Genomic DNA, 23,348 nt, shown 5'->3' with positions numbered 1-23,348 from the left:
CCTATGAACAAGGATCAGCCAATAGTGGTCTCGACAACGCTCACCCTGAAGTGACTGAGGAGGATGACGGCGAGGAGATTGTTTACAAACCTCCATTCCTAGGTCATCTCAAAGGAGGAGACTAATGCTGCAACAAGAAGGGAAATGACTTACGTGTCATCATTATTTCATCTTTTAAAAACTCTGTTGTTGATTTTCAATTTCCTTGTAATCGTAATGAACGAATGAATGAAAATGTTTTATCTTTTACTCGAACTACATTAGGCCTGAATTCTCCTTGTGAGATATGTAGGCAGCCTCTCCAGGCCCGGCCCCTATCTTTAAAAATTTTTCATTCCCCTTTCATGTTATGAGAATATACAAAGACCGGATTAACGAACGTCAAATGGTAGCTGCAAGAAGACCTTATCTCAACGTGATTTAGCCATCATGAGACAACATCAAAACTAAAACAAGCAAACTCCTGTTTGTTAAAAAATGTGTTTCCGTTCTCACTCGTGGGTTGAAGATGTCCTCAAACAAAGCAATTTGTGTGTTTATCTGCTCTTTTTGTGATATTATGCATTTTGCACTCTGAATCTGCGCTGATAAATCTACCTTTGAGTTGCTCTCCTTCTCAGGTACTTTGAAACTGATCTGTGTCGATCGAAAGCTGGCAAATCATTCTTATTTCATTGAATCAAAAGGTCCTGCAGATTCCTTCCCTAGACAAAGCTCAGACAGAGGAAAAGCATTATGGGAGATAATAACGAAGAAGTGAGTCTTACTGATGTTGTGGTGGCCCAACCCACTATAGCGGAGCAGAATGAGTTGATTATGCAGCTGATGCAACAGATTGTAGAATTGAGAATGGAAATGCAACGGAGACAGATCTTCCCCCACCTGGATTTGCTTCTAATGCTGCTGCCGGAAGGCCTCCAATCTATTTACCTTTCTCGAATATGGATCCAACTCAGAATCATCCATCTACACTTGTTCATAATCCATCAGTTATAGATCTGACTACCCAAAATCCCCAATATGCTTCAGCATCCTACCAAACTCCATCTCCTCTTCAAAAAAACCATCCCCAAATGCCACCTTATCCTCAAAATACTCACCATTAAACTGCTCCACCGCCACAAAATCAAAACCAAAACCAGAACCAAAATGCTTTCAATCCCCAAACACCTCATCACCATTTAAATCAGAACACCAATCCTCAGGCCTACCTACAGAACTACCAAACTGCCCAAAATATTCCAAGTCCCTCTATAGCTCCACCCCTACCAAAGAGAGGCACTTTCCAATTTCCTGTTCCTGTCGAGCACGATGTGCAAGATTTTGAGTTGGACCACTATGAGGAAAAAGAAAAGGAATGGAGGGCAAAAGAGGATGCAAGGGTCGATATAAAAGAGGAAATCAAAAAAGGATATGAAGAGCTAAAGTGCATTCCCGACATCGCTGGACTCAGTCACGAGGACTTGTGTATCCACCCAAATTTGGACCTTCTAGAAGGGTTCAAGATTCCGAAGTTTGACACCTTCGGAGGAGTGGGAAACCCTATGGCTCATTTGAGAGCCTATTGTGACCAGCTCGTGGGAGTTGGAAGGAATGAAACTTTGTTGATGCGGCTTTTCAGCCGAAGCCTGTGCGAGAAAGCCCTCGATTGGTTTACCTCACATGAAACCAGGCAATGGCCCAGTTGGAATGCGTTGGCCGAAAGTTTCATCAATCGATTTGCCTACAACGTCGAAATAGTTCCCGATTGTTATTCTCTTGAGAAGATGAAGCAAAAGTCAACTAAAATCTATAGGGAGTTTGCCTATAGGTGGAGGAAAGAAGCGGCAAGGGTAAGGCCGCCCATGACTGAGAAAGAAATTGTGGAAGTATTTGTGCGGGTGCAAGAGCCGAAATACTACGATATAATCATGTTGCTCGTTGGAGCAAAGTTTGCCGAGATAGTCATGATTGGTGAGACTATCGAAGATGGTTTGAAATCGGGGAAGATAACCCGTGTAGCCGCATCACCTGGATCTTCAGGGTTGCTGAAAAAGAAAACAGAAGAAGTTGCTGCTGTTTCGTATGCGGGAAGGAAAACCCCCAGAAGTTAGTCGTATTCCCAAGGTCGTTCCAGGACTTCCCCAAAGTCCCACCAAGCTTACTACATGCAATCCAGTCATCCCAATAACCACAATACTACCCCCACTTATCGAAACGCCCAAGCTCCACTGTACCAAAGTCCACCCCTCAATCTCCAAAATCTTTCTCCCATGTACCCAAATTACCCTTAACCTTACCAAATTCCATCTCTCTATCAGAGTATTTCTCCTAATTGTGCCAATGTACAGTCGAGCTATCGAGCACCCCCTCCTACTTATCAAATCCAAGCTCCATTATACCAAAATCCCCTCCCAAATTACCAAGCTCCATCGCCAAATTACCAAACAAACCCATATCCTAGAAACCAAGATCCCCGTCCAAATACCAGAAATTATCAACAGGTTCCTCCTCCTCAACAAGGCAATTATGATCCTCCCTGACCCAGGTTTGAGAAGAGGCTTTCAAGGAACTTTACTGCACTTGCCGAAAGCCGAATCAAACTGTATGAGAGACTGGCGCGGCTGGATACATCCACCTTGTGGGGCCCAAGCTCATGGATGTCAATTCAAAGTTCTACAAACCCGATTAGAGATGTGCTTATCATTCCAACAGTGTTGGACATGATATTGAAGACTGTATCAACCTCAAGCACAAAATTCAGAATTTGATTGATCAGGAGGTAGTCTCTCTCCAACCGGCGGCACCAAATGTCAACACAAACCCATCGCCGAATCATGGAGGCGGCAATGTCAATATGATCGAGACAGATGAAAACTGGTGTGGAACGAAGATGATTAATCCCATCGTTCATGATGATTTGCAAAGGGCTGTTGCTTCTTTAAGCATCAAAGAAAAGAGAGAGTTTGTTATTTTGACACCTACAAAGGCTGTTGCCTTGGTGCCGTCAGAAAATCTCGTCAAGCCTAAGTTTATTATTGAAACCGCTATTGCTCAAGGCATAACCAGGTCTGGAAGGTGTTACACTCCTGACGAGCTTGCTCTCGGAGGACAGAATAAGGACCAGGCTAAGAGACCGATAAGCGAAGGAGAAGCGGAAGAATTCTGGAGAAGGATGCAACAAAAGGATTATTCCATCATAAAACATTTAGAGAAGACTCCGGCTCAGATCTCCGTATGGGCCCTACTGATGAGATCTCAGCCCCACAGGCAGGCCTTAATGAAAGCTCTCGATGATACATATTTACCCGTAGGTACACGCAGTGATAACGTGGCCGCGATGATTTATTAGGTTATTCGAGGGCACCAAATCAACTTTTGTGATGATGAGCTGCCTGTCGAAGAAAGATCACATAACAAAATGCTTCAGATCATTGTGATATGTCGTTAAAAGGTTGTCAATCGCGTCTTAGTAGATGAAAAATCTGGCCTGAATATCTACCCGTTGTCGACATTGAGGCTGCTAAGGTTTGACCTTGGGAAACTGGAGCAAAACCAGGTCAACGTGAGAGCCTTCGATGGGGTTCAAAGAGACACGTTGGGAGCAGTAAATTTGACCATTCAAATGGGCCCCATAGAGTTCAGCGCGCAATTTCAAGTATTTGATATAAATACCAGTTACAACCTTCTTCTGGGAAGGCCGTTCATCCATATGGCTGGAGCCGTCCCCTCTACTCTCCATCAAATGATGAAACTTGTGTGGAAGAATGAAGAGTTAGTTATTCATGGTGATGGGAGTCACTTTGGCAGGTAGGTGCCGATCATTGATGAGATTTCGCGAGGTACAAACTTTTACACGGTGGAGCTAGTGAATGCCATCGGTGACGATTTGGCCCCACAGACCCCCATGCCTTCCGTATACAAGATGATAGACACTGTGATGCTGCAGAATGGCTTTGAGCCAGGGTTTGGATTGGGAAGAGATTCCCAAGGAATTATTGAGCCTGTTCCGGTCCTCGTTAAGGGATCCAGATATGGTTTGGGGTACACCCCCACAGATGATGACATGAAGGTGAAGAAGAAAAAGGATCAAGCTTTGACTAAGCCGATCGTGCATTTGTACCAATCCTTTCCAATCCGAGAGTATGCCGAACGTGAAGACTTTAGGAAGGAATCTGTGACCTATTCGAGGAGATCGATGTTGTTGTCGAGGAGGAGATCGAGCTAGCTGGTATTCGCGATGCTGAACCAGGGAGGTGCTGCGGAACTGGGCCTCCGCGCCTTTCCTGATACCCCGAACTCTTCGATAGAAAGGCGTCATTTCATACACATTAAAATTGGAGGTAGTCCGGAAGAAGCTCGAGACCCACCATTTTGTATTTTCTTAATTGTTCAAATTTTTGAATTTTCATTGTGATGTCCCAAAAAAAGGCAACATGGCCCATGCCATGACCAATGTTTGCATTGTTTGTAAATGAAATCCTCTTTGTTTTAACTTTATTTATTTAGTCGTTTGTTATACCTTACTTTCCTAATTTTGTCTGTTTATGATTTCAGCAACATAAGTTACAGACCTGCCAATGTCATGTCATGTCACGAGCTAAATGAACAAAATGAGGTAGGTGACAACGAGGTTGACGATTATGGAGAAGAAAGTGAGGAACCAGAATATAATAATGTGTTCGTTTGGGAAGTAGGTGACATGCAAGAGTTGAGTACCGATGTCGTATCTCATAAGCTGCCAATTAACCCAGGGTTCGATCCGATGAAGCAAAAAACTAGAAAATTCAAGCGTGAACTGAGTTTGAAGATTAAGGAAGAGATTACCAAGCAAATAGATTCCCGATTGATGGAAGTGACACAATATCCAACTTGGCTGGCCAATGTTGTTCCGATCGCCAAGAAAGACAGTAAAATCAGGATTTGTGTTGACTATAGAGACCTCAACAAAGCTAGCCCGAAAGATAATTTTCCGCTGTCGAATATTCATATTTTGATTGATAACTGTGCAAGGCATGAAATGCAGTCATTTGTGGACTGTTACGCAGGCTATCACCAGATTCTAATGGATGTGGAAGATGCAGAAAAGACGACTTTCATTACACCTTGGGGTGTATATCATTACAGAGTGATGCCATTCGGCCTTAAGAATGCTGGTGACACCTACATGAGAGCCATGATGACTATATTTCACGACATGATTCATAAGGAGATTGAATTGTACGTGGACGATGTCATAATCAAATCCTTTGAGTGTTCGGATCACTTCACACATCGAAGGAAATTCTTTGAGCGCTTGCGTCGTTACAACTTGAAGCTAAATCCCGCCAAATGCGCTTTTGGAGTTCCAGCCAGGAAGTTGTTGGGATTTATAGTTAGCAGAAGGGGTATTGAGCTCGAACCTTCTAAGATTAAAGCAATTCAAGAGTTACCACCGCCGAAGACGAGAAAAGAGGTGATGAGTTTTTTAGGGAGGTTAAACTACCTCAGTCGATTCATAGCTCAATCAACCGTATTGTGTGAGCCTATTTTAAAGCTGGTGAAGAAAGACACCCCGATAAAGTGGACTGATGAGTGTCAGGCTGCTTGTGATACTATCAAGAACTATTTGTCCAATCCACCAATATTGGTTCCTCCGCGAGAAGGGAGTCCTATGTTGTTCTACTTATCTGTCTAAGATAGTGCATTTGTGCGTACTTGATCAACATGACGAGACAGGAAAGAAGGAAAGGGCTATCTATTATATAAGCAAGAAGTTTACTCTATACGAGTCTCGTTACACTTTGTTGGAGAGAACGTGTCGTGCATTGACGTGGCTAGCCCAGAAGCTGAGACATTATTTGTCCTCTTATACTACATACCTCATTTCCAAAATGGATCCACTGAAGTATATCTTCCAGAAAGTGATGCCGACCGGAAAGTTAGCTAAATGGCAAATGTTATTGAGTGAATTTGACATTGTGTATGTGACTCAAAAAGCGAAAAAAGCAAAGGCTTTGGCTGATCATCTTGTAGAAAATCCCGTTGATGAAGAGTATGAACCACTTAAGACTTATTTTTACGATGAAGAAGTGTCATTTGTGGATGAGGATATTTCTGAAGCATATCCAGGTTGGAGATTATTCTTTAATGGAGCGGCAAAACATCAAGGTAAAGGTATCAGAGTAGTCTTAGTGTCAGAATCTGGTCAGCACTATCCCATGGCGGCTAATCTCTGATTTAATTGCACAAACAATATGGCTGAGTACGAAGCTTGTATTCTTGGTTTGAAAATGTCCATCGATATGAATGTTTAAGAGTTGTTGGTTATTGGAGACTCATACCTTTTGATTCATCAAGTTCAAGGAGAATGGGCTGTGAAAAACCCTAAGATTATACCTTACGTGCAATATGTGCAGAAGTTGTGCAAAGGATTTCGTAAGATCGAGTTCAGACATACTCCCAGAATACAGAATGAATTGGCCGATGCTCTTGCCACCATCTTTTCTATGATTACACATCCGGATACAGATTATATTGATCCTTTGGATATAGAGTTGAAAGAACATCCAGTCCATTGTTTATATGTTGAAGCAGAACCAGACGGTTTGCCTTGGTATTTTGATATAAAGAAGTATTAGTAGTCTGGAACTTATCCTGAAGATGCTACGACCAACCAAAAGAAGTCGATACGCCGTGTGGTCTCAATTTCTTTCTAAGAGATACTACGTGCAAAGCTGCGGTTTGCATTTCTGTTATTTACTTGTAATCGTTATGTTTGCTTGTATTTGCCTTGCTTAAAATTTTACCCCTCTTGTAATGAACTACGTCTGACTTGAATTCTCAAGAATGAGATACGTAGGCGGCCTATGTTGGCCTCGGTCACCCCACTTATCCCCTTTAAATATTTTTTTTTGTATTTGAACTACGTTCGACCAGAATTCTCAAGAATGAGATACGTAGGCGGCCTATGTCGGCCTCGGCCGATTTCGTTTGTAATTTTTCTTACTTTGTCAACCTTTGAGGAGGGGGAACTACGTTTGACCTGATTTCTGCCTCAATGGGATACGTAGGCGCCACAAGGGTTCGGTCATATATCCCGTAAAATTTCTATTCCTCTTTACAATAGGAACTGCGACAGAATTTTTTAGAGGGACTCAAAAATTCTCGAGAAGAAGATTCTTCCTCAGCAAGTCAAGGCTAAAGATGTTTCGAGATTTGCAACTGGGACAGAATTTTTGAGAAGATCTCAAAAATTCGCGATCTACAGTGGAAAGATAAACAAGACAGTTAACTGGGACAGAAATTTTGAGGATGACCTCAAAATTTCAGCATAGATTTATCTGAAAGTCCGGAGCAACTCTGAAAACTCCCCGGCGAATGATCAGATAGACCTTCAAGCATCAGACTCAAAGGACTTTGTTAAGCCTGATATGACATGACTTGGCGGTGACCTATCTCAGACACTATTCATTGAAAGTTTACTTTCTTAAAGATTTTCCTTTACGTTTCATTTATCTTGGCATAAAATATTTTTGTCTTATCTATCAAGAGCCGGGAGATCGGGAAATCAACCTGAGATAACAAGACCGGGAGCAGACAACTAGAGAAATCGACACAGATCAGTACATTTTTGAAACTAGCAATTTTTCTGTGGACGCAGGTTTATTGCTTTGCTTTGAGATCGGCAAATTCTTCCGATGAAGGAATATGGAGAACTCCGAAGATGAGAAAACTATCCCAAAATCAATAGTTTTCATAGAAGCAAGAGACATTTTATATCACTTATGTCGAAGACTTGGGAATATGAATTGTTTATTTCAATCAATTCCCAACAACATGAAATTTATAATGAACGTCTAGCTATATTCCAAGGTGAATCAAGCAAAATCTCAAGGGAAAGTTTACGGCTTCCGTAAAGGACGCTATCTACATCACATTATCAAACAAGATAGTGTTGTTACCCAGAGAGGTCATTTACTTTATTATCAATCAAGACAATGCATTACCTAGAGCGGATAATTATTTTATTGTCGGTCAAGGCGATGTATCATCTGGAGGTCATTTCACCGTTATCATCGTCGGAGATGATATGAATATTCATTGCATCGCAAGTCAATATCCATGCGTTGCAGAAGATCATGCATCGCGAGTCAATATTCATGAATCGAGGGAGATCATGCATCGCGAGTCAATACTCATGCATCGCGGAAGATCATGTATTGAGAGTCAATACTCATGCATTGCGGAAGACCATGCATCACGAGTCAATACTATGCATTGTGAGAAGATTTCATACCTCACAGAAATTATGCGTCGCGGGAAGATTTCATACCTCGCAGAAAATTATGCATCGTGAGAAGATTTCACACCTCACAAAAATTATGCATCGCGAGAAATTTCATACCTCGCAAAATTATGCATCGTGGGAAGATTTCATACCTCACAGAAATTATGCATCCGCGAGAAGATTTCATACCTTCGCAAAATTTTTGCATCACGGAAGATATTCATGTCCCGTAAGAAATCGTGCACTGCCGGAGAAGTAATCGTGCATCCAAACAGAATTATTTGTCCAGCATCAATTGCATTCCGATTAAAGGAAAACAACATGAAGAGTACATCGATATCAAGGGAAGCATCAGCACTGCATCATCTTTCATTCATGTTGACATCAGCCTGAAGCGCATATTGACATCAAAAGAAATATCAGCATTGCATCAACAATTATTCATTTTGACATCAAGTGAAGAGTGCATTGATTATTACATTGCAAGCACAAGGCATGAGCTTTATTTGCTTTACGTCAGACCAATCGAGTCGACGTCGAATATCGAGGAGAACAATAGAGTGTCGACATCGTAAAAGACATTGTCTCCCATCCTAATTGCATTTTTTAGCTGACGAGTTTTTATATCAGTCTTCTTCGAGAGCATCCGAAAGGATGAATTCTCCAAAAACCACAGGTGCGGACGACGTCAAAAGGGACGTAGCACAACGTGGAACTTTTTCTTAGCAGCGAACTGGGACATAATCCAAAGAGGAATGTCAAACTCTTAGGACACGAGCAGAGGAGCAACTTCCACCACAATCAAACAACACCCCTATCATAAGGGCATGTGGGTTTTTCTTTAGTTTTGTCAGTTTCAGTCTCACATCCAGAAATTTAGATTTGCCGGAAGCAAGTTTCCAATCTGAGTGACAATATGCCAAAGGTTTTGGAGATTGTTCGCGTAATTCTTAATTATGAGAGGGGAACACACCATTCATGGTTGAGAGGTTACAAGCCTCCTTTTCCGTACTCAATTAAATTTGTCACTCATCCAGAACCAAAGGCTATCTAACATAATGGATTTCCTTTTCAACCAATTGAGTCGAACTACAAGTAACCTGAATCCTCATACAACTGAGATATGTGGGAAGCCCACTTCCCGGGTTCGACCATAATTCCTAAATCCAGACTAAATCTCTTTCCTAAAAGACGAATATGTAGTCGGTCAAAATGGGATGGGTCAATTTCGTTTTCCTCGAATTTCTTGCATCAATCCAAGTTAAACGAGGGAAAGTTGTTGACACCCAATTTTGACCCTCCGTGAGAGTGATTAACTAGCAAGCTTCTCGAGTTTTAACAATTCAAAATAATTAATTGCATAAATTAAGAATATATATATATATATATATATATATATATATATATATATATATATATATATATATATATATATATATATATATATATATATATATATATATATATATATATAAAGTTATTTAAAATAGGGGTTTTACACCTTTTATATTGTTTAGCTAATGTATTTAATTTACATAATTATCTAAATTTTGTTAACGTTCAAAATCATTCTGAGGATAATACTCTGGTTTATATTAATTCTGGTTGGCATAGTTATTTTATTTGAATTAATTATTTTACTTTCATTAACCTTAAGAAGCTTTTTAGCTAATTTGTTCGTATTATTCGAGATTTTAGTCAATTTCACCGACTAAATCCATCACCAGCCGGTCATTCTCGTAATTGCAATATAAATAATCCTATCAGCAATTTGCAAAACCAAGTTTGGGTCCTCTTGTTTCAGTGGCCCACTTCTCAAATTCCTCAAACAATAAATTTAGCCCACCAGCTTCCCTCCCAAACCTGCCTGGCCTTTATAAATCCCAAGCCCAATTTTATTTACCCATCTTACAATCCAGGACCAACCCGTTTAATCTACGCCCCAGTTATCGACCCGACCCAATTCCTTAGTCACTATCTTCCTCCTAAATATATTAGCAAACCCTATCCTTTCTCCTTTAAACAGAACCCAGAACCTAGCACATAAAGTCCAGACTCCCCTCAAGCGTCAAAAGCAAGAGGAATACCCAGCGCGCGTCGCTCAGTTCCAGCGAACGGCAATATCGCGAAAAAGCAGCGAGAAGCGCGACTTTTGGACTGTTGAAGCTCTGCCTGCGTGGATCGTCCTTGCGGATCCGGATTTGAGCCACGTCTCTCATTCAAGGATGATCGAAATCATTCCAAGCCATCAGTGTCCTCCTCTCATCTGATTTCTTTGAAGATTCGTACAAATCCAGCTTGCTCCTTGTCCTTGGAAGATGTTTAAATTTCGAATAGGGTCTTAGAATTCCTGTTTTACCCAGTTTTTTTTCAAATTCTCCCCGCTCGCCTAATCCCAAAACCCTAATGGTTCTCCTATATATATCCTCTCTATGTCCAGTTGCAAAAAAAGAAGAAAAAGAGAAAAAAATCCGGGGAAGGAGGCAGAAAATTTCTCTAAAAACTTTCAAAGGGAAATAGGGGAAACAGAGAGGATTGGAACCCTTTCCTTTGGAGATTTTGTTTTGTATTGGGTCTCCACTAGGCAAAAATAATTTAATTAAGGAAGTTAATGGAGAGTTGAAAAGGATTTTTTTACTTAAAGATTTTTGTTCCTTCCCCTTTTTTGTTTGAGCTCGGGAAGGATAAATAAAGAGGAGATTACCTAGGATATTTTCCTGTTGGATTTCTTTATTTAAGATTGGTTGACGAGTTTGTTTGGGGTTTCCCCTACTTTCTTGTGCTACCTTATCACTTTGGTTTCGTTCGTCGAAGTCTTCGGAATCGCACTCCAGTAGTTAAAGTTCTCTATCTTGCTCACTGCCTAAGTTTGCTGCACAAGAAAAGGTAACCTTTCTCCCTCCGCTACATTCTATTCGTTTTCTTCTATATCTCGTTGTGTTGCTTGACATTGGTTATCGTTGGATCGGTATTCATCCTAAGCGGGAATGTATATATGTATTCTTAAGTCGCTTCTATGGGTTTCTTATAATATTGATTACAAGGTTTCGTTTGTTTGGGATATAAATTTTAAAAGATGTATTTTCCAATGGTTTACTTTGCTCCCTAGTTGAGTTTCTGGGAGTATTAGATTAAGGTATGTTGCAGTGTGTATATTGGGTCCATTTTCTATGATAAGGGAACATATGATTAGAAGGAATCTTCTTTTGACTTATGTCGATTGATTTGCCTTTTGTTCTTGAGTTATATGAGTTTGGTCTATAGTATAAAATGTGAATAAGATTAGTCGTCGACTATGTTAGTGTATATTTCTTGTGAGATTGTTATATGTTTGTAGTGTTGCTGCTGATATTGACAAAAGCGAACGCGGTTCTTAATACTTGCGTATGCCATTGTGTTAATACATTTTGTTTAGTTTGTGAAACAGTGTGATATTTTGCCATATCTAGTCACCGTTTCTCGTGGATGGCCCCAAAGTGCAAGTGTTTGGCTCCAGAGTTAATTAGCTCCAAATTGTGTTGTTCTACCCGTTCACTGTAAGCTGCATTTTTAAGAGAGAAGATGGATTACTTAAATGATAACCTTGCCTCTTAGGCCCCTGCCTTTATTCAACCCCGTGTTCTCATAGTTATTTCCTGTCGGTCGATTGCCATAGTTTTCATTCTTATTTTATTTGCTTTGGTTAGTCGCGTGGGCAATCCTTTTCTCTTTTGATCGTGTAGATGTAGGGGCTCTAAAATAAATTGATGTATGTGTTTGTATGGCAGTGGGAGATTGAAACAATAGCAATTCATCAAGTTTCCTTAATATATCTATCTAATTGTTTATGTAGTCTCAATTTCCTATTTGTTTATTTACCTATTTATATTTCTGCTTGAGCCAAAAGATGGTTATCGGATCAAGAATGTAAGGTGTCCCTACTTTTTCAGGGTAAGAAGGGGTAGATAAAATGCCTCGAGCCAATGTCCGAATACCAGGCTCTACGGCGCTGAAGTAACCCATGTCATACTCCCACGAAAGTTCTGACCTCAATATTGGCTAGCACCACCACTTTCTCTATATTTCCAACTACATAAACATAGACTCCAAAGTCTAACTCTCTCTAGTCAAAGAACACTTTGATATTCCAGAAAAATCCGAACAGTCCACGCTAACTGTCTTCCGGTTTAATGTGTCTTCCACCATATTAGCCGTACCCGAGTGCTACTGAATGGTCACATCATAATTCTTGAGAAACTACATCCATCTCCTATATGTATAGTTTAGACCTTTCTTAGTAAACACATGTTGGAGACTACGATGATCAATGAATACCTCACACTAACGCCATATAGATAATGCATCTAGTTCTTGAGAGAAAACACCACTGCCACCAGCTCCAATTCATGGGTGGGGTAATTCCTCTCATGAACCTTCAACTTTTTGGAATCACAATCTATGGCATCCTTTTCATGTATCAACCCAACAAACAAACTCAAATGTGAAGCATCATAATAAACAATGATGTCATAATCTTCTAACAGCAAGGTGAAGATCAGCGTTGTAGTCAAAAGATCCTTGTGCTTTTGAACGATTTCTAAAGGTACCTCCTTTTTATTCAACATTGTCGTGTTCAAAAATAGAAGCAAAGTTCTTCATAGACCTGCGATAATAGACTCAATGCAAAGAGACTACACTATGTCCTATGTGGGTATTCCAGGAAGATCGGTGGGAAACACCTCTAGAACCCATAAATCCCAGGGATAGACTCAATGCAAAGAGACTACACTAAATATCTTAAATATGAGCCAATTATTCTAAACCATCCTGCCATACAAGTTTGCTATCCTAATGGAATGATATGATCTTCAATGGTTTAGGCTTGTACACGTCTTCCCACTCCAACCTTTCCCTCCTTGGTATCTCCAGAGTCACTATCTTAGCATTACAATTTAGTGCAGCAAAATAGGGGGATAGTTAAGTCACACCCAATTGGATTCTTTAAGAATTCACAATATAATTTAAACTTCAACTGAATTTGTTAAAAGTGCAGTAAATTTTGAATATGTATGTTTTATAATAAGTAAATGATTCAAAATTGATGGCATTATACTAAGAGTTAAAAAGTTATTCTTCCTAGTAGAAAAAAGTGATAAAGTTCAAGCATGATAGGATTCCTAAATAAGAAAATTTCTTCCTAATTAACTAAAGTATTTTTTTTCAAAATAAGATTATAATTTTAGTTTAATGAGTTTGATAAATTATATAAGTCTATCCTAAAAAGAATGAGTTTTAATGACATAACATGTCAGTTAGGATAGAAGGAGACTTTTGAAGTGTTAAATATTTTTTTAGGAGAATAATAATTGTGTAATATTTTGATCCTAAATAAAATAAAAAAATGATATATGAATATAATTTTTAATGCTTGAGTGAGTGGCCATTTAAGAAATTAACTCTCTTTATTGGCATGATCAACCCAGTCCTGGGGTTGGCAAAATCAAACCCAACCATTTAAGTTTAGGCGGGTTGTTGACACGTCTATTCATGAGTTCAATCCATTTCAACCCATTAAAAGTTAAATTAATATGTTGCCCTAATTGACTTGTGAAAATTTTGTCAAAATATTTTTATAAAGTTTTGATTCAAATATGATATGTTATATATAGCCATAATAAAGAAAAATAATAATTTTATAATTAGGTACTAAAATATATTAAAAGGCCAAGTAAACAATTTAACTAAGTAAATATTGGGTTGGATATTGACTCAATATATAACTCATAACCTAACCAATTTTGACCCAAGCAAATTTGTGTTTGATTTGATCTTGACTCAGTTATTGTCTTAACTCATTATAATTTGTCCAAATTTCACCCAATCTGCCTAATTGTCACCCATATCGAGGCCCTAGGTGGTAAATATTGGTCATTTAAATCACTAAGAGGCTGTTTGGTTACTGTTAGAGTTATGCAGGTATTAGCTATGTAGGGTTTAATTATGCATGTATTAGTTATGCAATGTTTATTTATGCAGGCATTAGTAATGCAGGTATTAGCTATGCAGGGTTTAGTTATGTAGGCATTAGTTATAGAGTATTTAGAGATTAAAATACATGAATTATTAACTATAGAATATTAAACTTGTTGTAAATTATTAATATATATTATTTACAAAATAATAATACATGCTAATAAAATGTGAAATATATTGAATAATGTATAATGCTAATATTTGATTAGCATATGTACCGTTAAAAACATACAATCAATTTCTAATATTAAAAAAATATTTATATTTGCATAAATCAATCAAAATGGTAAATATATAAAAAGAAATGAAAATAATCTATATATAATAAGAAATAAAAACAACACACATTTGATAGAAAACAATCAAGTTTTTCAATTAAAAAATAAATAAAAATAATCTAAATATAAAAAAGAAATAAAAACAACAGACTTTTATATATATAGGAAAATAATAAAGTTTTCAATTAAAAACAATAAAATAAATTAAAAGGGTAAATATGTAATTTATCACTTTAATATATGTATAACTAATACCACATAACTTATTCCACCTTTCTACCCTGCTTAACTTTATACATAGATTTCCTCATAAGTTATGTTGGTATTAATTATGTAGAACTATAAAAATGGAACCAAACATGGTATAAGTTATGTTGATTTTTCTACCTAAATAAAAATTTCTACCAAACATAATATAACTTAATATATTATTTTATACATAAATAAGATATCTATTATAGCGTTACCAAACGGTACCTAAGTGTATATCATCCACTTGTCAGGTTAAGCTCACCAAGAGAAGTGGAAAGTAAAGTCTTTGATTTACTTTAAAATATGTAGTGCCTATATAATCAAGACAACCAAAAAGAAAAGATACTACTATGCTATTTTAGAAGGAAGAAAGCAAAGTAGATAATGACAGAGAGCGAATACACATACGCAAAACTTCTCATGGAAACTTCAACATAGAAAAAGACGTTGAAAGGTTTATCAAGTTGTGATGCAGAATATACCCTAGCTACCATAGCTTTGTTTTATATCACGAATTCAAAAGTAGTGTTTAATACAAGGGACAAGGACAAATTAATTTTTAGAGTAGAAATTGTGAGAATATTAGTGTTGTATGATTAGTTAGATTGTACATATCATAAAAGTTGGTGATGGAAACAATAACTTTGAAAGAGTCATGCATGCTCTTCGCCACCATTTTATGAAATAAAATTATGATTAGGTTATTTTGACCCTGACATTTTGTCTGATTTAAAACGCTTCCTAGTTCCTTGTAAATTTAACTATTGTGCCATGAATTATAAAGTTTGACCAAAAAAGCACTAGTTAAATTGTTTGCTTGGAAGTCGAAACTAACAGCAAACTATTTTGGTAAGAAAGAAGTTGCAAAAGATGGGTAGGAACGTATGAGGCTAAAATGATTTACTATTTACTAAAAGTGATTACAATAACCATTCCAACATTGATAACAAAGACTTCCTAATTTTTGTATAGCAGACAATTGATGGGTGGATTATAATATATACACACACATACATACAGACACTACCTTACAATTGATTGATTAGTAGGCTTCCAGGTACTTGTTGAATCCTCCATCTGATGCTGATGATCGGCTAGTGAGGGCAGGTCTCATTGCAACAATGGCACTCTCATTCGCTCCAGTTCTCAGAGCAGCGCTACCAGCTTCCAAGAACCTATTGACTGCATCATCTACGTATTCATCAGCTTCACGGACACTCATCTTCCGTCCAATATCAGCGTAGTTTTTCAGAACATGGTCTCCATTAAGCTGTGAAGCAAGCTGGATCAGTTCTATTTGAAATTCAGAGAGCTTTGCATCTTCTCTTGGTCCCCATGGTCTTAGATTTATCATCACCTCCGAAAGTTTCTCTGCATATATCATATCCATCAAATGATTAGGATTAATCTGCCTCTTAAACGGGTGATAGCTCTTATTTAATATGAAGAATTGGAATTGGAGAGGCGATGGGTCAAGGGTACCCCCTAACATAGGAAAAAATGTATGTAAATATTTCTCTGTTGGCACCCTTAGCAACAAAGTGGTTCCACCGGTTGATTTGGGGTGCACGGGTAGACATTAAGTGGGCTTACCTGGGTTCGATTCCCACTTCGCTCAAGAAAATAATTAAGCCACACATGGAAGGGCACATTGCAGAACTAAAATAATCATGTTCTCTCTCTACCCACTTAAGTTTTTAAATGAAGTGGTTTTACACAATTCAGCATAGAATACAGTACAGACATGCTGGGAAAATCCAACCTTCGGCTATATCACATTACATATGTTCTACCATATTCAGGCCAGCACTCGTCAAAGATATGCACTCAATTCTTCTTCATTCCTACCGTCTGAATGTCATAACAGATCCTATCTGTTTTATTAAACTATACAATAGAACAAAGCACAGTAGTAGCTTTTACCAATACGAAAGATCCCATTGCTCTAAATGATGAAATAGAATTACAACTCATGCATGAGTCGGAGCAGCTAAAGTGAAGTAAGGATCAAAAGAAGATCCTATTGAAGACAGGACAACGAGTTCCTGAGGGAGCCAACAGAGTTCCACAAGGACATGTTAATCCAGCTCATCTAGCAAAAAAGTATATGTTCGCTTACAATTATGACAGGCTTGAGGAAAGAAGTATTTGATAGTAATAGTAATCACAGCAGACAGCACCTTCAAACTACTAATAAGCCCCTTGCAATAGAATATCTCCACCATATGCATTTGAAGAAATTTAGATAGAGTACTTTTACTAATAAAGTATTTCCTAAAGCATCAGCATCTAAAAGCAGACCATATGCCCTGGATGTACTCTCCGTCTTATAAGTAACTATCAGTCACTTCTGTATGAACATAGAATTTTTAGTATTAAGCATGCAATAACGGAGAAATCAGCTAACTATTTGTTCATGGTTTGCTGAAGTTGTATGCATACAAACCTGGACAATCATCACGAGGAGTCTTACGCAAGCGGAAATAGTTCTCAAATGTCCCAGCCCATGCGTCTCGCTTGGTTAAGAAACTTGATTTCAGATTAAAAAGCTTTTTCACAGTTGCTGGTATGGAAGAATGCTCAAATTGTGAAGACGTAGTTGGACCTTTCGGCTCATGGATCACTGCAGCAAACATTTAATCAGGTATATATGTTAAACATTCCAATCCACCAGCACCAATATGTAGACAAGGATTTTAGAAAAATAAAGGGGAAGGTAAGAAAGATAAATTTAGTATTATAACATTAATGACTTATCAACTATGAAAGAGATAAACTTAGTGAGCTTCTCAATTGATACAGAAAAATACTAATTAAATTTCCGGAGGCATGAACATAATAACTAAGACAGTAGCATTCATATATTCCTTTTCTTTTTTTGGCTTTGTAAGCTTATATTTAGATGTGCTCTCCAGTACCGAAAGAGGGCATCTGTACATAAAACTGTGTAAGTCTGCAGCTTTTCAGGCTAACTTTTGTCTAAATCATCTATGCCAAATCAGTAAGCCCATATTTATCTCAGGATATTCCTGTACAGTTGTAGTTTAACTCAATATATCTAGTTATAGCTACAATTCCAGACAACATATGTAGTAATAGCTACAATTCCAGACATGTAGCAATGAGCTTAACTATAGAATTTACGATTTTTATATCAAAGAATCCTGAAAACACCCTAGCGAGTTGTCTTTTGAAATGAAACAAGTAAGTTGTATGTACATATATATATAAAGGAGAAGATGAGTGACTCACCAGTGGCCTTGTCAATCCATGGTGAAATCAAGAAGGTGGGGACACGAACCCCCAAGCGGTCAAATCTGAAGTAATATGGTGGAGGCCCGATAATGCCATCAGGATTAGGCACACCAGAAACAGGAGTTGGTACATGATCAAAGAAGCCACCATGTTCGTCATATGTAATCAAGAGTGCCATTTCTTTCCACTGTGGACTTGCCCTCAATGTCTCATACACCTCCTTAACAAATTTTTGTCCAAGTGCTACATCGTGTGATGGATGATCATCATTTGCTGGGTCAATTTTAACATCGAAATATCTCTGTTCAATCACAACGTAATTTGGAAGTTTGCCAAGTTTAGCGTGTATTTTGAACGTTAATGCATAATTATGGAACTTAAAAATGTGTTTTAGTTTTCTGAGTGACTTGAAAAATAAGGTAGCTGGAATGTTTTGGTAATAAATTCCAAATGAAAGGCCATTTTCGTCCAAAGAATCAAATATAGTCTTTTGAGGGAACCCATGGATCAAGTCTTTACGGACATTGCTGGAAGCTCCGTGAGAAGTTGCCGAGTGAACGTAAAACCGATTCGGCTGAGTTGAAGCTGGAACCGACGCGAACCACCGGTCAAAAACCCCAAACTCATTCGCTAAATCAGTGTAAACCGGTAATAACTCCGGTTTAAACCCGCTCATCACGGTCTGCTCCATACCAGGTACCCCCATACTAACAGCCTGTTGCACGAACCCGTTCATCGGAGCTGGGTTTGCTGAAGAATCATTCGACCCGAATATCTGCTCCCCAATAGCTTGAATAGAGTGACCTGGATCAGAATCAACGAATACAGCATCATACGAGACAAAGATTTTGGAAGAATAAGGGTCTGAAGCATTAACCCTGTTAAACTCCGACCCCTTAAGCCCATCAATATCGGGTCGGCTCTTATGGAGCCAACCCAGAATATGATCAAAAGACCGGTTTTCCATCACCAAAATGACAAGAGTTTTGATGGGTCCGTTGAATTTGTGTTGCTTGGGCTTCACAAACGGAAAGGAAAAGGAAACGCAAGTGGATGAAAGCAGGTAAAGTATAAAGAACAAACCCAAGCGGCTCGCTGGGAAAAGGATTTTCCGATGGCCCATTGCCGGCGATTTGATTTGAAAATCCGGGGCTGGTAGTTGAGAATCGCCTTGGCGGAATAGTCAAGACTTGTATACAAGTGCTAGTCTTGCAAAATGGCATCTCAGGTGAGAACAGGCCATTTAAGAATCCTATCTCACTATTTCTCGTTTATTTTAATTTTTCCTTCACTTTTATACTCTCTTTGTCAAATTTATTTGAAAGGTCAAACAACATTATCTCATACACCCTTCAAGTATTCTTAAATTACAATTTATTTTAGCACATTAGATTGATAAATATTACTTAAGTTTCTGTGTGACATTTAAAGCAATACTTTCACATAAACATAGAACGGCCAATTGTTATCTTTAAGGAGAGGAGAGTAAATACTGAAATAGCGAGAGAAAAGGGGAGTGAATTACAAGGTTTAAAATACAATTTTTATCAACAAAGTAAAAGTGTAGGTAGGTAACTAATTCAGTTATTGAGGTTACTGTATTGAAAAAGTAAATGAAGTGAACTTGTTACAAAAAGAACTGTTGTGACCAATTATTGCATCCATTTGCACACGCAAGTGCACGTGGTCGCAGAAGTAATAGATTATTCTTTTACAATCGAGTTGTCAGATCCAAAGACCACAATCTAAAGAAAGTGTCTTTAAGAACTTGTGTTTTCTATGATACTACTGAGAGAAATTCAATTATAAAAATAACTAATAACGAAAATTTCAATTTTGGTGATTTAAACAAATGAGGGACAATTTCAGGATTGCATGCTTAAAGTTTCATGTAGTGACAAATCTAAAGGTAAATATTAAAGTTAGGGCACCAGATGCCGTGGTCTTTTCATAAAATTAGCTATTTTATGTATATATTTTTTAAAATTTGGTATATTATTATATTTTGGCCCTATACTATAAAAAGTGTATCTGGTTCACATGGTTAAAAGTTGAGCTTTTGTCCTTGAGGATGAAGAATCAATTCTCACTTAATACATTATTCTTGGTGTATTCATGTTCGAATTGATTCCCACTTAATACATTTTCTTGGGTGCACCCATGCTTGAAAAATCCTAGATTCGCCTCTAGTTTCATTTATCACATTCATGCATGGGTTAACTATGATTATCAAATACTGATTTACAGGGTTAATTTTATGATCGTAATCTCTCGACATCTGATCACATATTCCAATTGAGTGTCTAACTACATTGTTGAGCGGGGATAGACATGTCGAATTGATGATCTTTTACATTTCATCCTATTTCGTAACCAAGCTCGATGTTCATTCAGATATCATTCATAAACACGAATCTAAATAGGTGATATGCAAGAAAGATTGAGCTCTTTTTATTCCTTGGTGTATCTACCTCTCTGTCTCCCGAGTTCAAAAATAAATAGTATAGCTATCTCAATGATGATCAAGCATTAAATACTAAAATAAGAATACAAAACTAACTTAAGTGATGATCAAAATTAGTTCATAACAATCAATGTTCAACAATTAACCGTAATTATAGCCCCAGAACAAAGGATTTTATTCACTAATAATATTTTATTCACTAATTGTTATGCCTCGTATTTTTTTTATACGTAGTGAGCATCATGATCTAGTAGACGTAAGTCCGGGGGATGAGATTTTATTTTAAGTTCCAAGTGATTAAAGAAATATTAAGCAAGGATGTTAATTCCAAATGTGATATTAAGTATGATTTGGCTAATGTAAGTGTCATTGACTTTAAGTGAGAGATTAATTAGTGACTGATTTGGATTAATTTAATCCAATGGGCCCCACCACTCATAATGGTGGCTGATTAGGATTAATTTAATCCAGTGGGCCCCACCACTCAAGGCAAAAAATTAAAAAAAGATCAGATTGTGAGCTGACCTTAGTGGACAGGTGTAGAGGGGGGCTGCCTCCACTTCATACTATTAAATGAGGTGGAGAAATCCACTCTATGCTAGATAAAGTGGTGAAATGCATTGCTGCATATCATCTTCTTGTTCACCACCTGTTTTAGGCAGCCATGGAAATGGAGAAACCAACCCTGCAACTCTTGGCCAGCAGCTGCAAATAATTTGGTTAGTAATCTCCTTGTTTGGTGTGTTAATTATTTAGAATACCTTTGTTAATTATCCATTAATTTTAAGAAGGGGGCGTGATCAGTAGCTTAGGAAGTTTGTTTTAGTTATTGAATGTGCTAAGTATGAACGGAAACCATAATCGGATTATTAGTGGTGTCGTGTTGGTGCTTGGGCTGTTTTGATTAAAGCAAACTGCGGGAAAATTCTGTTTTGGCATTATGTATATGTTAAATGTTATTATGAGTATATACTCCAAAAGATGAATACGATAAGGTAGATGTGTTGCGAATTATAAAACGAGTTATCGCTTGGTGTGTCGTTGCTTCGCTGCTATGGTTGCCGAGACGGAACTGTTTTGGGGAGGGGACTATTTAATATGATTCATTGGGTTATATGTGTTATTGGTATTGCTGTGATACTTACCTCTAGAGCGTCTAGGTGATGAATATTCTTGTTTCCACAATTATTCCTCTATATATCGGCTATGTCTAAGGCTATGATGATCTCTCATATCTATGGTAGTGCTTCTTAGAGTCATTGAGATTTTATGTTTTCATATCGTATTAAAGGTTCATAATCTTGATAAAACATTAATCTTTGGTAATACTCCTTGCTGGTTCACGTTGTTTGTTCTATTGAGTTATAAGAAATGATTTTAATTGCATATGGTTGCTCATAATATTCTGCTCGTACATAGAGTCATTTATCATTTCACCGAGTCCCGGGCCGGGTAATGTTCGTGCGGAGTTTCTTGCATATGTCACCGAGTTCCTCACTAGAGGGCCGAGTATGTATATTATATATATGATTGGTGATGAGGATGGTTATGATGATGATGATGACGGAGATAACGTGATGATTATTTTGCCGAGCCCCTTACTAGGGAAGCTGGGCACCTTATATGTTAAATATATGCATGATTTTCACTTAAAATGGTATATGTGTAGCGATATTTTGTTTCGACTTGCCATATTTGTATCCGGTCATCTTTACCTTATGCTTTACATACTCAGTACATTGTCCGTACTGACCCCCCTTTCCTCGGGGGGCTGCGTTTCATGCCCGCAGGTGTAGACGCGCAGTTCGGTGATCCTCCCGCCTAGGATATCTACTCTGCTGATTGGGAGAGCTCCACTGTTTCGGAGCCCAGTCGTTTTGGTACATAACGTTTTGTGTAGTCTTTTGCTCGTCTATGGGTACGGCAGGGCCCTGTCCCGTCGAGTTTCACTACTGTACTCTTAGAGGTCTGTGGATATTATGTGGGTTGTATATATATGTTTTGGGTAATGGTCTGGACATGGTTTGTTTGGGATGTCCGCTTGTACAGGGGCAGCCTTGTCGGCTGCGTACATCATTGTGTATTGTGTAGTGGCAGCCTTGTCGGCTTACGTATGTTATTATGCTTTGAATAGTGGTGGCCTTGTCGGCTCGCGTATGTTGTTACGGTTGAATGGTTATGACTCCTTATGAGACAGGTCCTCTTTATATATATATATGACGTTGGGGTTGGCTTGATTTGATTAAATTCCATATTGTCTTAGTTTCAGTTGGTTATACTTAGCAGGTTTGTATGTGGGTGTCCAAAACGGGCACTAGTCACGGCCCATCGGATTGGGTCGTGACAAAGAGTGGTATCAGAGCGGTTCTTCCTCGGAAGTGTCTACAGACCGTGTCTAGTAGAATCTTGTTTATCGGTGTGTTGTGCACCACATCTATAAACAGGAAGCTACAGGACATTTAGGATGTCATCCTTTCTTCTTATTCTAGATCGTGCGGTAGAGCTATATTAATAGGATAATCCTTCTCTAACGAATCTGTGTGTTTTCAGATATGCCTCCAAAGAAAGCGACAGCCGCCCAGAAGGGAAAATCAGTATAAGAAGGTACTAGTCAGACCCGGAGAGTTACTAGGGCCCGTGCCCAGTCTACGCCTGGTATTATGCTGCAGTCAAAGAGCTCTGTTACACCGCCACCGCCAGAGGAGCTTAGAGCAGCACCAGCTCCAGTTTGGGGGACAGAACCAGCCCCCTAGGCCCCAACACCTGAACCTCCAGCTCCTCAGTCAGGGGCGGAGGATAGGGCCATGAGAGATGCGGTTCAATTGCTGACTAGATTAGT

The 23,348-nt window shown here is 38.3% G+C and overlaps 3 protein-coding genes across 5 annotated transcripts in view; 2 read left to right on the top strand and 1 right to left on the bottom strand.

Annotated features, from left to right (window-relative positions):
• LOC138338411 (uncharacterized) overlaps positions 1-5,656 on the top strand; it is a 6,025-nt gene extending 369 nt beyond the window's left edge. Inside the window, exons 2-10 of the mRNA XM_069289368.1 lie at positions 621-756; positions 842-989; positions 1,191-2,062; positions 2,528-2,584; positions 2,695-3,289; positions 3,434-3,789; positions 3,929-4,016; positions 4,147-4,235; positions 4,537-5,656. Coding sequence (XP_069145469.1) covers positions 621-756; positions 842-989; positions 1,191-2,062; positions 2,528-2,584; positions 2,695-3,289; positions 3,434-3,789; positions 3,929-4,016; positions 4,147-4,235; positions 4,537-5,656 — 3,461 coding nt within the window. The remainder of the gene's footprint in view (positions 1-620; positions 757-841; positions 990-1,190; positions 2,063-2,527; positions 2,585-2,694; positions 3,290-3,433; positions 3,790-3,928; positions 4,017-4,146; positions 4,236-4,536) is intronic.
• Positions 5,657-5,852: 196 nt separating this feature from the next.
• LOC138338410 (uncharacterized) lies at positions 5,853-6,599 on the top strand. The gene is made up of 2 exons (XM_069289367.1): positions 5,853-6,165; positions 6,277-6,599. Exons 1-2 carry the CDS (start codon positions 5,853-5,855, stop codon positions 6,597-6,599), a joined length of 636 nt encoding a protein of 211 aa, XP_069145468.1.
• A 9,076-nt stretch (positions 6,600-15,675) lies between these two features.
• Positions 15,676-19,396, bottom strand: LOC101244700 (non-specific phospholipase C1-like). 3 transcript variants are annotated; one of them, XR_003248008.2, is made up of 5 exons: positions 18,043-19,383; positions 17,237-17,413; positions 16,971-17,140; positions 16,714-16,882; positions 15,676-16,161 (listed from the first exon to the last, which is right to left on the bottom strand). XR_003248008.2 is itself a non-coding variant. In NM_001346013.1 (3 exons), exons 1-3 carry the CDS (start codon positions 19,166-19,168, stop codon positions 15,833-15,835), a joined length of 1,632 nt encoding a protein of 543 aa, NP_001332942.1. In that variant the 5' UTR covers positions 19,169-19,312; the 3' UTR covers positions 15,676-15,832. The 3 variants fall into 3 exon arrangements, 2 of the variants coding, with proteins under 2 accessions (NP_001332942.1, XP_025888476.1); NM_001346013.1 differs by lacking the exons at positions 16,714-16,882; positions 16,971-17,140 and having other exon boundaries at positions 18,043-19,312; XM_026032691.2 differs by lacking the exons at positions 15,676-16,161; positions 16,714-16,882 and having other exon boundaries at positions 16,976-17,140; positions 18,043-19,396.
• Positions 19,397-23,348: the final 3,952 nt, after the last annotated feature.

The sequence above is a fragment of the Solanum lycopersicum genome, chromosome 9, assembly GCF_036512215.1.
Source record: "Solanum lycopersicum chromosome 9, SLM_r2.1".
Lineage (NCBI taxonomy): Eukaryota > Viridiplantae > Streptophyta > Magnoliopsida > Solanales > Solanaceae > Solanum > Solanum lycopersicum.
This window is presented reverse-complemented; position numbering and strand designations above follow the sequence as displayed.

What these genes read in the sequence shown, in the direction of transcription:
- LOC138338410 (XM_069289367.1), top strand. Translation starts at nt 5,853, where the DNA reads ATGGATCCACTGAAGTATATCTTCCAGAAAGTGATGCCGACCGGAAAG. An exon ending in AGTCTTAGTGTCAGAATCTG is followed by an intron (nt 6,166 to 6,276) that starts GTCAGCACTATC and finishes TGAATGTTTAAG; the next exon opens with AGTTGTTGGTTATTGGAGAC.
- LOC101244700 (NM_001346013.1), bottom strand. Translation starts at nt 19,168, where the DNA reads ATGGGCCATCGGAAAATCCTTTTCCCAGCGAGCCGCTTGGGTTTGTTC. An exon ending in ATGGATTGACAAGGCCACTG is followed by an intron (nt 17,414 to 18,042) that starts GTGAGTCACTCA and finishes TGTTTGCTGCAG; the next exon opens with TGATCCATGAGCCGAAAGGT. An exon ending in TCCTCGTGATGATTGTCCAG is followed by an intron (nt 16,162 to 17,236) that starts GTTTGTATGCAT and finishes TGATATATGCAG; the next exon opens with AGAAACTTTCGGAGGTGATG.